Source organism: Bombus vancouverensis, chromosome 15 (assembly GCF_051014615.1).
Source record: "Bombus vancouverensis nearcticus chromosome 15, iyBomVanc1_principal, whole genome shotgun sequence".
NCBI classification, from domain to species: domain Eukaryota; kingdom Metazoa; phylum Arthropoda; class Insecta; order Hymenoptera; family Apidae; genus Bombus; species Bombus vancouverensis.
In genome coordinates, this window is record NC_134925.1 from 9,430,543 (window position 1) to 9,446,798 (window position 16,256).

The 16,256-nt window shown below is 36.6% G+C and overlaps 3 protein-coding genes and 1 pseudogene across 3 annotated transcripts; all 4 read right to left on the minus strand.

The window, feature by feature from the left end:
• Positions 1-119: 119 nt before the first annotated feature.
• Positions 120-3,240, minus strand: LOC117166296 (uncharacterized; annotated as a pseudogene).
• Positions 3,241-4,478: 1,238 nt separating this feature from the next.
• On the minus strand, positions 4,479-7,117 carry LOC117166297 (odorant receptor 4-like). The gene is made up of 4 exons (XM_033350149.2): positions 6,980-7,117; positions 5,973-6,447; positions 5,041-5,271; positions 4,479-4,939 (listed from the first exon to the last, which is right to left on the minus strand). Exons 1-4 carry the CDS (start codon positions 7,115-7,117, stop codon positions 4,599-4,601), a joined length of 1,185 nt encoding a protein of 394 aa, XP_033206040.1. The 3' UTR covers positions 4,479-4,598.
• Positions 7,118-7,863: 746 nt separating this feature from the next.
• LOC117166298 (odorant receptor 22c-like) lies at positions 7,864-10,554 on the minus strand. Its single transcript, XM_076625084.1, has 5 exons — positions 10,382-10,554; positions 9,417-9,746; positions 8,498-8,946; positions 8,301-8,302; positions 7,864-8,204 (listed from the first exon to the last, which is right to left on the minus strand). Exons 1-5 carry the CDS (start codon positions 10,514-10,516, stop codon positions 7,864-7,866), a joined length of 1,257 nt encoding a protein of 418 aa, XP_076481199.1. The 5' UTR covers positions 10,517-10,554.
• A 1,727-nt stretch (positions 10,555-12,281) lies between these two features.
• Positions 12,282-15,057, minus strand: LOC117166299 (odorant receptor 10-like). Its single transcript, XM_033350151.2, has 4 exons — positions 14,920-15,057; positions 13,619-14,093; positions 12,752-12,982; positions 12,282-12,649 (listed from the first exon to the last, which is right to left on the minus strand). Exons 1-4 carry the CDS (start codon positions 15,055-15,057, stop codon positions 12,309-12,311), a joined length of 1,185 nt encoding a protein of 394 aa, XP_033206042.2. The 3' UTR covers positions 12,282-12,308.
• Between the last annotated feature and the right edge of the window lie 1,199 nt (positions 15,058-16,256).

The window sequence follows — 16,256 nt, forward strand, 5'->3', positions numbered from 1 at the left end:
GAAGCTGATATCGTCGGTATTTCTGTGAATGCGAATGTGTTCATTTGGTGGAATTTTTCGGCTCGCAGGTGTTTCCGTGATTCATTGTCAGTATGCGGTTCTTTGTCAAAGTTCTGTTGTCAAAGTTCATACCAGTGCGAATTGTAAGCGGCTTGCGTGATTTGTTCAAATCGAGACCCGACAGTATCGCCTGCGTAAACGTAAAGCTGCAGCTTTATAGGCAACTTCAGCATCAGGTCGACAGCTTTCAGTGCAAGACCGATGATGTCATGCGTGTTCAGGCAGACCAATAATAAGAAGCTTGATGTGGTGATAATGGTAATATACTAATTATATTTGGCTTTATGGCTAATTATTTCCGGACTACTCAATGTAGTAGAAAGTAATATATGTTATATGTTTCATCTTTTACAAGGAGCACCATTATTGTTGTCAGTACATTGTCAAATTGTCCTACGTCACCTACCATAATTTAACCTTATTACATATTTAAATATGTACGTACATATACATATACATAATTCATTATTCGTCATTGCACGAAATATTGACTATAACAGCCTAGTGAGAATCTATTGCGCACATACGACTAACTTAATTTTGAATATTTGAAATGAATATTGAATCGTAAAAAGTAACACATTAAGTATTTTATTGAGCTTTATTAGATAAATATAACTCTCTCGGTTTCTATATTATACACAGCCTCAACCGTTTACCATAACTCGAAGCACTGAAAGATATGACATAGAAGTTTTTATGATACTCGTGTACGTTTCCATATTAACAACGAGGAATTGTCCTGCTCTCAGGAAAACTGGCTCTTGAGCTCTCATAATGACATAAATAATATCTTTTGTCACACCTTTCGGTATATCGTACCAGTTGCAGAAATACATCGAGTCACCGATGCCTTCCATTTGACGTCTTAAATATTCGCCCACGTAACTGTATGCAAACAATTGTACCATGAGAGCGGTGAGTACCATAAATGTTTTTATAACCATGACGATGTTTCCAATGCTCAGAGCGAGAATGAGTTGAAGTCCTAAAAACAGATGCAAATTATCCCAACATATTGATCGTATTTAAATAAACTTTTGCCATCAGGCTTCGTGTCATTTTATCGAGTGAGGTAAGAATGTTCACCGCTTGTACAAATAAGTATACAACTCGTGAATAGTTGCATAGCCAAGATAGAGCTGATGGTGTCGATCAGCATATTGGCCAGGTTAATTAAGTAGATATGCCTCCTGGTTAATACGTTGAAATGTTCCCTCGTTCTTTCGCTCTCGATTTTCAGTCTCTTGAAATCTAGTTTCAGTATTTCTACCTGACCGCACAGGTGAAAAGTGATACCGAAAAACAACGAATCGCTTCCTAATTTATATTTCAAAATAAATGAATAAGATTCTTAAACTACCCTGAGCAAGTATCGGTATTTCAGCCTCTCAGAAGCCAAGCCAGTCAACTGCATTTGGGATACAGTTCTTAATTCAATTGTCCAAAGTGAATAATTTCTAATCAACATTTCAAAAGCGCAAACTTTTCGTACGAAGTGTGACAAGAGAAATGACGAATATAAATCGAGCGTCACGTTTTAACGATTAAGTGTAGCGTAAATAAAACAAAGAATTTCATTCCATTTAAAGAAATGAAGTTGACCACACATTACGTATTTTTTGTTATAACATTCGCCTAGCAAGAAAGTATTAATTCCAGATTACGTGCCTCTATAAGTCAATCGAGTTTCGTATCATACTTTCTCTTTCTATCGCCAAAAGCAAAACAATTGTAATAGCAAAGTACATTTTAACAAATGATATTCGTACTTATCATTCATCGCCACATTGCAATTTATAGAGTTAACTAGGGCGGCTTCTGACAATGAGTAATTCGTAAGACACGATGATACATTACCTAGATTTCCAGTGCTCGTGAATAGCAGCATCAAGTATTCCATGATAAAAACAAAGAAGTATAAATTTTCCGGTATTTTTACAAGTGCCATTACATTTTCGGAAGGTATAGGATACTCCGATGTACTTTCCTCCGTTACGTTAACTACATTTTTCTCTTCCTTTTCAGCCAGCATTGGCACAGTTATGAAAAGAATCGAGCTGAAATACGCGAAAAATATCATACTGACACTAGTCACTCTGGCCATATAAGCGTGTTTTCGCACTATCACTCGTTTCTCATCGTCCCTCAATTCGTTATAATCTTCGACCGCGGACGTAAAATTCAAGATAAGGGCAGCAGGCCGAATACGAAAACGAATGACCTTTGACACAGCCAGAATGCCGCAGGATAGTATTACTAATGCGTCAAGATTTTTCTCGGCGTCGTTGCTGTCTAAATACATCTCCGACTGCACGATCGTTAACATTAGTAGCTATAAAAGAATGAGAATTTTTAACCGCGTCAATTTCACCGAGTCAGAAACCACATTTTAATTTTCTTTTTAATTCACTATCGTTTACACAATTTCCTTGGCATAATCAAATTTACAATACAAAAATGTTCAATTATTTCAATTATCCATTAAATAACTTTTGTACTATAATGATATCCACTGGCATGCAAAATTAAAGGAACACTTAATTTCCGACTGTGCAATGCTCACGAGGAGCTGCTTGCGCTATTATTACAATGCCAACTAAATACTCAAATTACAATGAAACATGGCACAAATTATCGCGCGTCATTTTAGCTCTAAACAAAATTTTTTAACTTCTGCAGATTCTTTTGAATTTGAATTTTGAATTTCGGAACGAGAAAGCAGCTTCGCATTCTCAATCTACCACATGATGCAGGAAACTTTGTGGGATAAATTCCGGAAACTTCTAAAAATAGTGGTTTTTTGATTTAAAATGAGCATAGACTGATCGCTGCGTGCTTCCTGGTAACGATTTTATAACACTTGTAGTATCAGCAACTTTTCGGTGAAAATTGGGTATTCCTTGAATTTTGCACACAGGTGTATAATAAATAAAATTTAAATATATCACTAATGCAAGTTACACTTATTTGTTCGCTCAATTCTTGTCTCCGAGTATACGTACGTGTTAACATCGAAACAGAATCGCAAGAATTTCATACCAAAAAACAACTCGTGATTATGACACGCATAGCGGAAAAGATATTGTAGTCTTGAAGAGGCCAGGTACCAACAGGCCACGACAGGATCTTCATCGGAGTCATCGCGTAAGCGAAATCTTTATTCAACGCCGCCTTCATGTTCACAACACGAAGGTCGACAAATAATACTGCGTAATCGTGCATATGCACCCTTTCTTTTTTTCCTCATGCTCGCGAATTGTATTTCTATGTTTCCGTTTATCGTTTATTCTACTATAATCGCCCAATTATCTATCGTTCAGTAGGCACATTCCCGAGAAAATTCTAGTGGGGATTACTGTGTAGGTAAATACTTTATTGCCATGTTTCCGCGCGGTTAATAACTAATATGTTGCTTCTGTCATCCAGTGCCATTCGTCTTGAAAATTAGTCCGTGTTTTCAAAGAATATTCAACTTTCATAGCAAATGTAAGGAGCAAAGATCTATTTTCTTATAGTAAGAGGGTACCGTTTCTTATAAGAAAAGTGGTAGAACTGAATCGTCTAAATTGCAATCGATTATTTTCAACGCAAGCAAATGCTGCGACCGTGACCGGAAATTGCACTCTGGAAAATTTTTTACTTATGTGTATACACTGATCCAATTCACTGTATACTTATGTGTAATATGTTATTGCATCCTTCGTGTGCAGGTACGTTTATGGAATTTTGAGAAAGAGAATATTTTGTTGCTCTTCCTCGTCGAATCACTTTTCCTGTACGAAGGATGTATTGAGGGTGGCGAAAGGAATACGTACCTCTCACGCCCAAATGGTCTTCACGTGTTCATCATTGCTTTGACAACACTCTTATAGGAAGCTGATATCCTCGGTAACTCTTTGAACACGAATGTGTTCATCTGATAGAATTTTTCGACTGGCAGGTGTTTCCGTGATTCATTGTCAGTACGCGGTTCTTTGCTAACTGTTGTCAAAGTTCATACCAGTGCGAATTGTAAGCGGCTTGCGTGATTTGTTCAAATCGAGACCCGACAGTATCGCCTGCGTAAACGTAAAGCTGCAGCTTTATAGGCAACTTCAGCATCAGGTCGACAGCTTTCAGTGCAAGACCGATGATGGCATGCGTGTTCAGGCAGACCAATAATAAGAAGCTTGATGTGATGATAAAGGTAATATACTAATTATATTTGGCTTTATGGCTAATTATTTCCGGACTACTCAATGTAGTAGAAAGTAGTATATGTTATATGTTTCATCTTTTACAAGGAGCACCATTATTGTTGTCAGTACATTGTCAAATTGTCCTACGTCACCTACCATAATTTAACCTTATTACATATTTAAATATGTACGTACATATACATATACACAATTCATTATCAGTCATTGCACGAGATATTGACTATAACAGCCTAGTGAGAATCTGTTGCGCACATTCGATTAACTTAATACATTAAATATTTTATTGAGCTTTATTAGATAAATATAACTCTCTGGATTTTTATATTATACACAACCTCAAGCGTTTACCATAACTCGAAGAACTGAAAGATATGACATAGACGTTTTTATGATACTCATGTACGTTTCCATATTAACAACGAAGAATTGTCCTGCTCTCAGGAAAACTGGCTCTTGAGCTCTCATAATGACATAAATAATATCTTTTGCCACACTTTTCGGTATATCGTACCAGTTGCAGAAATACATCGAGTCAGCTATGCCTTCCATTTGACGCCTTAAATATTCGCCCACGTAACTGTATGCAAACAATTGTACCATGAGAGTGCTGAGTACTATAAATGTTTTTACAACCATGACGATGTTTCCCATGTTCAGAGCGAGAATGAACTGAAGTCCTAAAAACAGATGCATATCATTCCAATATATTGATCGTATTTAAATAAACTTTTGCCATCGGGCTTTGTGTCATTTTATCGAGTGAGGTAAGAATGTTCACCGCTTGTGCAAATAAGTATACAACTCGTGAATAGTTGCATAACCAAGATGGAGCTGATGGTCTCGTTCAGCATATTGGCCAGGTTAATTAAGTAGATATGCCTCTTGGTTAATACGTTGAAGTGTTCCCTCGTTCTTTCGCTCTCGATTTTCAGTCTCTGGAAATCTAGTTTCAGAATTTCTACCTGACCGCACAGGTGAAAAGTGATACCGAAAAACAACGAATCGCTTCCTAATTTATATTTAAAAATAAATGAGTAAGATCCTTAAACTACCCTGAGCAAGTATCGGTATTTCAGCCTCTCAGAAGCCAGGCCAGTCAATTGCATTTGGCATACTGTTCTTGATTTAATTGTCCAAAGTGAATAATTTCTCTTCGACATTGCAAAAGCGCAAATTCTTGGAACATAGAATACATTAAATGCACATTAATCACGTGTTGGACATGCATGAGACGAAACACACATTCAACGCTGGATAAACTCACGTTGAACATATATTACGGGCACGCTACATACACCTGACTAAACCTTCAGTTATTCTAATGTCGACAGCCCATTTTTCGTACAAAGTATGATAGGAGAAATGGCGAATACAAATAGAGAGTCACGTTTTAGCGGTTTAGTGTAATGTAAATAAAACAAAAAATTTAATTCCATTTAAAGAAATGAAGTTGACCACACATTACGTACTTTTTGTTATAACATTCCCCTAGAAAGAAAGTATTAATTCCAGATTACGTGCCCCTGTAAGTCAATCAAGTTTCGTCTAATGCTTTCTCTTTCTATCGCCAAAAGCAAAACAATTGTAATGGCAAAGTACATTTTAACAAATGATGTTCGTACTTATCATTCATCGTTACATTTCAATTTATGGAGTTAACTAGCGTGGCTTCTGACAACCAGTAATTCGTAAGACACGATGGTACATTACCTAGATTTCCAGTGCTCGTGAATAGCAGCATCAAGTACTCTATGATAAAAACAATGAAGTATAAATTTTCCGGTATTTTTACAAGTGCTATTACATTTTCGGAAGGTATGGGATAGTCCGATGTACTTTCCTCCGTTACGTTAACTATATCTTTCTCTTCTTCTTCAGCCAGCATTGGCACAGTTATGAAAAGAATCGAACTGAAATACGCGAAAAATATCATACTGGCACTGGCCACTCTGGCCATATAAGCGTGTTTTCGCACTATCACTCGTTTCTCTTCGTCCCGCAATTCGTTATAATCCTCGACCGCGGACGTAAAATTCGAAATAAGGGCAGCAGGCCGAATACGAAACCGTATAACCTTTGACGCTGCCAAACTGCCGCAGGTAATGAATACTAGACCGTCCAGATTTTTCTCAGCATCACTGTTGTCTAAGTACATCTCCGATTGCACGATCGTTATCATTAACAGCTACAAAATAACGACAATCCTTAAACGTGCCAATTTCAGCTGTTCGGAAACCATATTCATTAAGTGCACAAATTGGAAAGTAAAAAGACCAACGAAGTTAGAAACTTTGGTTATTTCAGTTTATCTTTAAATTCCTTGTTGTTTGCACAATTTCCTTGCCTTAAATTTTTCGGAAATGTTCTACTCTTGATTTATAGAAATATTTATTTCTCAGGAAAGAGAACAATAATGAGTACAAAGAGTGGCGCGAATCAATGCAGACCTTTTGGAAAGTTCATTAGCACGTTCGGAGAAAAGTCAGTTGACAGAAATATGTATGTATGTATTTTCATAAAACACAGTTCAATTATGTAAAAATGAAAATATCATTTCAACTATTTTTTAAATAATCTTTGTGTATACTATGATATATAAAATTTAACTTCGTATAACTCTAGATCTAATAGTTCCACCTAATTGTCTACTCACTTTTGTTCTCGTGTGGATAACACACATGTTAACTTCGCATAGAATAATAGTATGAGTTTCATACCAGAAAAAAAGTCGCAATTATGGCGCGTATAGCGGAGAAGACATCGTAGTCTTGAAGAGGCCAGGTACCTACAGGCCACGACAATATTTTCAACGGAGTCATCGCGTAAGCGAAATCCTTACTCGTCGACACCTTCATCCTGACAGGACGAAGATTGACAAATAACTCCACGCAATCGTGAACACCTTCCCTTTCCTTCTTCCCACATGTTTACGAATTGTGTTTCTATTTCTTGGTTCATCTTTTATTCTACTGTAATTGCTTTATTATCCACCGCCAGTAAGTTACCACTTCTACGTCAACTGTACATTTCCAAGAAAATTGTAATGGGAGAGGGGAGTTACTTCGTAGGTGAATGCTATATTGCTATGCTATTGTACGGGTAACACCGCGGTTTCCATCGAGCAGCACCACCCGTTTCAAAAATTGATCTGTATTTATAGATAATATCCAACTTATATGATAAATTCTTAAAAAGATCATACGTATTGAAAATTGGTCTGTATTATCAAAGACTATTCAACTTTCATAGCTAAATATCAGAATAGGGTTCCAGCGATATGTAAGGAAAGACGGAAAGAACGAAGATCTATTTTCTTATAGTAAGAAGATACCCTTCCTTCTAAGGAATGTAGAAGAACTGAAACGAGTAAATTGCAATCGATTACTTTCAACTCAAACGATGGGACGTTCGTAATCAGTTTGTCTTAAAATTGCACTCTAGAAAAATTCTTATTTATTCACATACACTGATCCAAACCATTGTATACTCATGATTAATTGATTATAGCATGCTTCGTGCATAGGTATGTTTGTGAAGGTTTGAGTCTCAGATGTATCGAGGGTCGCGAAAGAAATACATAGCACTCGCGATCAAATGGTTTTCACGTGTCCATCATTACTTTCAGAACAGACAAATAGGAAGCTGATGACCTCAGAATTTCTTTGAATGTGAACATGTTCATCGAGAGGAATTTCCCAGCTGTCACGTGGTACGATCTGTGTCCGCGGTTGATTATCATCATCAAATCCCTTGCTACGTGTCCTCGAGGTTGATACCAAGGCGAATCGTAGACGCCATGCGCTATCTCATTGGATCGAGACTCGAGAACGTCGCCTGCATACGCGTAAAGGTACAGCTGTATAAGTAACGTCACCATCAGAACGACGCTTTTCAATGCACCGACATTGTCTCTCGTGGCCAGACAGACCAGGAACACGAAACCTGATATGATAATCAAAGTAACGTATTAATTACTCTTTGGTCTGTTTTTACATGAATTTGATCAAAATGACGCGATTTTTCATATTAATTTTATACATCTGTACCGGTGCATTGTTGGGATTTTTAATTACTTATAAAATACGTGGATTAGAGTTTGCGTTTTGAATTTTGTATCGTTTCGTATATCTTCTAATTCGATTTTGTTGGTACTGGTCTTATATTTTAATCGTCGGTATTGCTGTTGTGGACAGTGCATTGGATTGTCATATATGATACTATCAATTTCATATTACAGGGAAAATGAAGAAAATAGGTAAAAAGGAAGTAAAAATAGCATATGTTTACCTTCGACGCAAATCAACAAGGCGCTCATTAGTAGCTGTACGAGAATGATCATATTGAAGGTTTGCTCGAGATCATTGGCCAGCATCAGGAGCTGACAGTGTCGTTTCACGAGAAATCGAAGCTTTTTGTGGCAGCCAAATGGCTGCAGCTCGAACTTGGTAAAATTCATCTTGAGAACCTCGAACTGGCCACAGAGATGCATCGTTAAGCTGAAGAATAATCCATCGTTGGCGCAATGAGCAACCGCGTTGACGAAAATGTGCATTGCCTGCAATATCAATACGCAGATCTGCTGGAGCAGTGGTAGCGAGCCAAACACACAATAGCTTGCCAGGAAATAATTCATTTCCAAGGAACCTTTTAGATTTGCCGATGAATTCGCCGAGTTTTGGAACATCTGAAGAGAGGTAAGGCACGTTACAGTTAAAAAATTAGGAATCGATTGTTTTACGCGAAAAAATAATCTTCGTTTTGAAGTTTTGTATTTCTCTTATACGATGTACTTCTATATTACAAATACATCGAAATATACAATCATGCGGCCATTAGTATCAGGACATTAGCTAACATTTACAAATTCCATGTATTTCGTTGTTTTTATTTTTCAAGTATTTACATACATACAATATGTCTTACCGTGTAAGATACGAAATAGAGTAAATTTCATTGTAATTTCTTAATACGTGCAACGAGAAGGTGTCCTAATATTTATGGCTGTGTTTTTATACAGAGTGCACATGATGTCTAAGAACATAATAACATCCAAAGTGTTTATTGTAACAAACAGTGAATAATACGAATCTCTATTTAAATTCACTATCTGAGTTTTCATAAACATCCGCAGTCTAACGTGGAATTTAGTCGAACCTTGAACGGCAGAATCTCTCCAAAGGGCAATGCTTTGACGATGAAAGACAATCCAGAGGCATAACCGAGATACAGTATTGTCAATGAAACGATCCGTCCTCTTTTATAGTATTTTGTCATAATATCTTCATGACGAGAATCATCAACAGCCGACCAGTCCTTCAGAACTGAATTTATAAGAACGTAAGCGTGCTTCGAATTCCGGCGCATGATGAACAGTTTCGCGAGGCTGACGATGGAAGAAAGATCCATGACGAACGCATCCATCGTGTCGTCGATGTCGAGACAGTGACGATAAACTTCCAGAGACAGGCTGTAGATAGTACTGATCTAATTACGGAAAGGATTCCTAGGAAGATCTAGCCGATCTCTGATATTCGACGATTATTTACCATGCTTGGGCAAATTTTTGTTTAAACGAAGATACAAAAATAATGAATTATTTTTATTGTAGAAACAACGTAATCGTCTTCAAATAATTGTCTATCCTAATTGCTTCTTTTAAGTAAAGTGAGTTTCGTTTTAATGTTAATTTGCATTTCAAGCTTCGTGTTTCGAATATATTCAAGTTACGAATAATACAGACGATTCGTTTTATAATGAAATGACATTTGCTCTTGCAATTGTTTTAATTTCGATTACATTTGAGTCGTATGGCATTGTCCTCCGGCCTGTTCCGATAAACGACGCTCTATTGTTCGGTAGAATTTCGTTTAGATAAACCCCACTTATTCCAATTAAATTTTAATCAATGACCGATTAGACACGGTTTCGCTATTTGAATCTACTAATTTGAGCGTGAACGTGAATTTGAATTTGAGTGTGAACAAAAAATCACAGATAGTAGAGAGAATCAGCGAACTCCTATTGTATAAACTATTTGTACCCAACAAGTTCATATAAATGAAGCTCAACTGTATTTAAATAATGCCCAAGCCTGCTCTTTACTACGTTTTCAAACTTACTTGCGTCATCATCGCGAAAATCCATCGACCAAAAGAGGATCCGTTTCTCGTGGGCCAAATACCAACTACTTTCAACAACGTCTCCTGCACTAGAAAATTCCGTACGTACTCCTCGATTGCTACCTTCTCGCGCATTTTTTTTAAAACAGACTTTACTGCGAGGTATGCCTCTCAATGACACTCCTCTCTACTACTTTCGTTTATTTCGATTCGACGTATGATTTATCGTGGCGCGTACACGAAGACAGTCACGCCCACTTACGTGCATACGTTCTCTTCTTTGATCTATTATTCATGCATACGGCACTCAGGAGAGTTTGAACAAACCTATATTTTCATACAACAAAAAATGTAGAGAAACAAACCGAAATAAGATGGTAGAACAGATGGTAGAAGACTGTGGTTGCAACTGTTTCCGGAAGCTTTATGGTTTTCTCAAACATGAATACTATTAATTATTAAGGAAGCGGCGAATGAAGTCACAGACATGTCATGTTGTCTCCAAGAAATCAAAAGAGATCAAAGAATGTAGTTAATATAGAAAAACATTATGTGACATTGTAGAGCCGAGTATTCAAATTGCGTAATAGATATCGTGTATTGTTCATGAGAAATGAAGCGAGATAAAAGAACAACAGTAAAGATAATAGAGAAGAACATTTTGACATTGTAGAGCTTAGTGCATCGTAGCGAAAATCCGAGCATCGGAGTTCATGAAGCAAGATGTAGTTGGAAATAAGAATTCTGGTCTCTCAATGGTGTTTTTCAAGGTTAATAACACGCTTGTGCAACTAAACGTTACCGTATTTTTTAACGCAATCGAAACTGGAGAGAAGTTACTTCAACAGCTGTACGAGTGATTTAAGGGGTGAGTTATTAATCCTCTTGGCTGCCAGGTTTTTATCGAAATTGCGAGGAATGTACAAGGAAGAATCGTGCTAGGTAGACAATTTACATTAGTTCATTCGTTATCATGATGACATTGGCAAAGTTCGAAACAAAGTAAGATAGAATGCTTATGAATGCTTATCATAGAAAACATTTGTGTATGTTATGATTGTTATACGTGCGTCATGCAACGCATGATTGCAGAAATTACAAGATATTTATTGAAAACGTGTATTTACTAAGATATTAGTACAGCATAGATAGTCACCTTAAGCATAAAATAAATATATTTTGTGCATCTATATATTACGAGATTTGCATCAAACTTTGCCAATATAATCGTGAAAATCAAATCTCATTTCAGCATTAATGAAATTTCAGAATGTGGAAGTATAACACATAGTATAATGCATTCATAAAATGTTTGTATAAGCGTTAAAATACATAGTTTCGTGGCACTCTATGTGTCACGGGTACGAGTGTTAAGGTGTTGATAATAAAATTAAAATTATCGAAATCTTAGCACCTGACCGTACAATTTCGAACCTGTTACACAGTGCAGCATGCAGTGGAGATAATCGTTAATCGAAATGATCATTATTCGAATTTGATCTCATTATTCGATGATATCGTCAGTCTGTAAGTAAGTAATGTAAATGTAAATAATACATTGTGTTATATAGCCAATAGTTGCAGCCATAGCGATCACATTTTATTCATGTCTACTCTCTCGTTTTGTTGAACAGTCTCTAGATATTTGTTACTAAAAATCGAAGTTTAAAGACTACTCAAATCTTTGCCCTATGTCGGTAAAGTAGGTATGCGATAGAGTAGCCGATCCAGAACGCTACACACAAACGACGCTGCAATACCATCTATTGGTCATTGGGCGAAGTATCGATTGTAACAGTCTACTGAGACGATCTACTGCGCACATTCGGCTCCAAATCAATTTGATTTCAAATATTTGAAATGAATATTGAATCATCAAAAGTATAATATTTATTACTGTATTGTGCTTTATTGGACTAATACCACTTCAAGCATTTACCATTACTCGAAGCACTGAAAGGTACGACATCGAAGTTTTCAGAATACTCATGTACGTTTCCATGTTGACGGTGAAGAATTTGCCAGCGTTCAAGGAAACTGGATCTTGACTTCTCATAATGACATAAATAATATCTTTTGCTATACTTGTCGGTATATCGTACCAACTGCAGAAATACACCGAGTCACCGACGCCTTCCATTTGAAGCTTTAAATATTCGCCCACGTAACTGTATGCAAACAATTGCACCAACAGAGTGCTTAGTACTATAAATGTTTTTATCGCCATGACGATGTTTCCAACGCTCAGATCGAGAATAAATTGAAATCCTAAAAACAGACAAAAAAATCAATCCAACGCATTAATCATACTTAAATAAATGTATGCCATCGGGCCTCGTGTCATTTCATTAAAAGAGGTAGAATGTTCACCGGTTGTACAAATAAGTATACAACTCGCGAATAGTTGCACGATTAAGATAGAGCTGATCGTCTCGTTCAGCATTTTGGCCAGGTTCAGTAAGTAGACATGCCTCTTGACTAATACGATGAAATGTTCCATGGTTCTTTCGTTCTCGTTGCCTAGTCTATTGAAATCTAGCTTTAGAATTTCCACTTGACCGCACAGATGAAAAGTGATGCCGAAGAACAACGAATCGCTACCTAATACATAATTTAAAGTAAATAAGCATGGTTCTTGAGCTATTTAGAGCAAATATGGGTACTCGAGCCTATCAGAAGCCAAACTTTTTGAACCAAGTTCTCGATATCATTTTTCAAACCGAATGATTAGTATTCAATATCTGAGGTTGTAGACACACCGCATAAGCAAGAAGTACAAGTCCAACTGTGTAATTCTCTGATAATGTGCTTTCAGTTATTCTAATATTGGCGCTTCATATTTGATACCAAATGCAATGTCTATGTAAGTAAAGTGGCGAAAGTTCTTGGCGTGTGGAGTTTCAATGGTTTGCCATAAAGGGATAATGTGAACGAAAGAAACATTTCATTCGACTTAAAAACATTGACCTTTATATTTTCTCCACACATTCACATACAAAAGGATAGTTAATATGGAGTTATGTATTCTACTATAATACGTGAAATCAAGCAAGTTCGTCTAATACCTCTTTTCTAATCGCTAGGAGCAAATAAGTTATAATCGTTAATTGCGATGAAAGTTTTGAAGTTTTGACAAACAATGCTCATTCTTATCACTCTCGTTTACATTTCAATTTATGGAAACGATTGGTATGGCTTCTGACAGTGATGGATTCATTTGATATGAGAATTCATTACCTAAATTTCCAGTGCTTACTAATAGCCGCATCAGGCACTCTATGATAAAAACTATAAAGTATAAATTATCTGGCATTTTTATAAGTTCCATTACATATTCGGAAGGCATAGGGTAATCCGGTACACCTTCCTCCGTTACGTTAAATATATCTTCCTCTTCCACACCAGCTAGCACAGGCACAAGCATGAAAAGAACCGTGGCAACATACGCGAAAATGATCACACTGCCAGACACCACTCTGCCCATATAAGCGTGCATCCTCATTATCGCCCGTTTCTCTTGATCTTCCAAATCGTTATAATCCTTGACTGCCGAGGTAAAATTCGAAATAAGTCCAGCTGGTCGAATACGAAACCACATAATCTTTGACACCGCCAAAATACCACAGGCAATTAATAGTAGGGCATCAAGGTTTTTTTCGGCATCGCTTCTGTCGAAGTACATCTCCGTTTGCACGATCAGTAGCATTAATAGCTGTGAAAGAACGACAACTTTTAAACGTGTCAATTTCACCTACTCAAAAGTCATTTTTTGACGCCGCATGCAGAGAAACGACTTTCGTTCGCGTGATATCGCTAAGATCAGATCTCTGCCTTCGTATTTCTTAACTGGGAAAACGAAGAGAGGCATACGATGGTAGCGATGTTGCGCGGAAGAAAAGTTGCTCGTCTGCATTTGGGCTGGTTAAATCTACATATTAGAAAGTAAAGAGTGCGATGAAGATATAAAAATGAGTTCTTTTAAATTTACCTTTTAATTTACTATTATTCACATAATTTCCTTCATACAAGGATTTATAGGAACAAGTCATTTGTCTTTCAAGAAGAACGTAAATAGCGTAGAGTAATAGTAAAATCGCAGAATTACTTGATTTCCAGAATGTTTATTAACACATTCGGGCAAAAGTAAATAGACAGGTAATGGAAACAAGTATTGTTGTAATTCGAAATATTCTACCGAAATGTCAAAGTGTTTTCCGAAACAATAACTCCAATCTTCCACCGAGTATTTAATTGACATTTAAAGTTTAGTTAAATATTCAACAAACCTTACGAAAGAAAAACCAAACGTCAATTTTGGTTCGTCAGATACGGCTTGTTTATACAAAAATATAAATATCACTTTTAATTATTTGCTAAATAATCTATGTATTATATGATATACAATAAAAAATAAAATGTAGCTGCATATATAACACTACAATTAGTTCCATTAGTTTGTCCATTTATTTATGTTCTTGATTCTGTATAACGAATTGCAAACGTATTCACATCGAAACGGTATCAAAAAAGTTTCATACCATAAGAAAGATCACTATGGTGCCACGCATAGCTGAGAAGATGTCGTAGTCTTGAAGAGGCCAGGTACCTACAGGCCACGACACAATCTTCAACGGAGTCATCGCGTAAGCGAAGTCTTTACGCGATGAGGCCTTCATCCTCGCAAGATGAAGATCGACGAACAGTTCCACGTTATCGTGAATACCATCCTACTCTTCCTTCCCGCATACAACAAATTATATCCCTATTCGTCGGTTTATCTTTTATTCTATTATAATTGCTCGATTATCCATCGTTCAGTAACTTACCATTTCTACGTTACCTGCGTATTTCATGGAAAATTCAGTGGGGGAGGGAGGAGGCGATTGCTTCGTACGTAAATACTTTATTGCCAAGTTTCCGTACGAGTAATATTGCGTTTCCTGTCGTACAGGGCCATTCGTTTTGTAAATTAGTTCGACTTTTCAAAGAATGTTCAACTTTCATAGCTGTTGAACTACTTGTGTTTCGAAAATTGGTCTGTATTTTCAAAGAATATTCAACTTTCATAGTAAACTATTAGAGTAGGGTTGTAGCGATATGTAAGTATCGCATAGAACGATGATCTATTTTCTTATGGTAAGAAGATAGCCTTTCTTCTAAGGAAAGTGGTAGAACTGAAGCGTCTAAATTGCAATCGATTATTTTCAACGCGGGCGAAGGGTGCGATCGTGGTCGGTGTTTCTCAAAATTGCACTAAAATTACTTATTTATTCGTGTACATTGATACAAACGGTTGTATGCTCCGTGCCAACAGACCGTGCGTAGTTATTTTTGCGAATGTTTGAGTCTTACGTAAGAGAAAATTTCGTTGCTCTTCTTCGTCGAGTAACAGTAACATTGCCTTTGTTGTGCGACAGGTTGCCAAGCGTAATTCTCAAGAGGAATGTACAAAAACTTCTGCATAGTATCCTAAAATCGAACAAAATTGGGCAAGCCAAATGTTCATCGAGGGAGTAACCAGTGCTACGGATAGATACGGCTTGTCATTTCCCCGGATCAAGAAATCGGCGAGACAAACGTTATATTCAATTCTTTTTTCTCGAATAAAACTTTTATCCATGTAATTTTGAGGATTTCTTAATTAATCAATATTTGCTCATTTAGTAAATTTAACTTTGTTCCTTTCGTTTATTACATATCTGTAAACGTGATTTAAATTATATCGTGTTCGGTGTTATTTCAGTCGGAAAAATCTCACAACTATATTAGTAAATATGTAATGTGAAAGATATCAAGAATATAAAAATTCCTTTATTGAATTGGTAATATCCGATGGAACAGGTTACGTTATTAATCCCTCGTACTTCGCGATGTG

Coding starts and splice junctions, on each gene's coding strand:
- LOC117166297 (XM_033350149.2), bottom strand. CDS start 7,117: ATGAAGGTGTCGACGAGTAAGGATTTCGCTTACGCGATGACTCCGTTG. Junction 6,448..6,979: donor TAATTGCGACTTTTTTTCTG/GTATGAAACTCA, acceptor GTTATTTTGTAG/CTGTTAATGATAACGATCGT. Junction 4,940..5,040: donor TATACTTATTTGCACAAGCG/GTGAACATTCTT, acceptor ATCTGTTTTTAG/GACTTCAGTTCATTCTCGCT.
- LOC117166298 (XM_076625084.1), bottom strand. CDS start 10,516: ATGCGCGAGAAGGTAGCAATCGAGGAGTACGTACGGAATTTTCTAGTG. Junction 9,747..10,381: donor TTTTCGCGATGATGACGCAA/GTAAGTTTGAAA, acceptor TTCCGTAATTAG/ATCAGTACTATCTACAGCCT. Junction 8,947..9,416: donor GAGAGATTCTGCCGTTCAAG/GTTCGACTAAAT, acceptor ACCTCTCTTCAG/ATGTTCCAAAACTCGGCGAA.
- LOC117166299 (XM_033350151.2), bottom strand. CDS start 15,057: ATGAAGGCCTCATCGCGTAAAGACTTCGCTTACGCGATGACTCCGTTG. Junction 14,094..14,919: donor CCATAGTGATCTTTCTTATG/GTATGAAACTTT, acceptor GTTCTTTCACAG/CTATTAATGCTACTGATCGT. Junction 12,983..13,618: donor AGTAAGCACTGGAAATTTAG/GTAATGAATTCT, acceptor ATTATGTATTAG/GTAGCGATTCGTTGTTCTTC.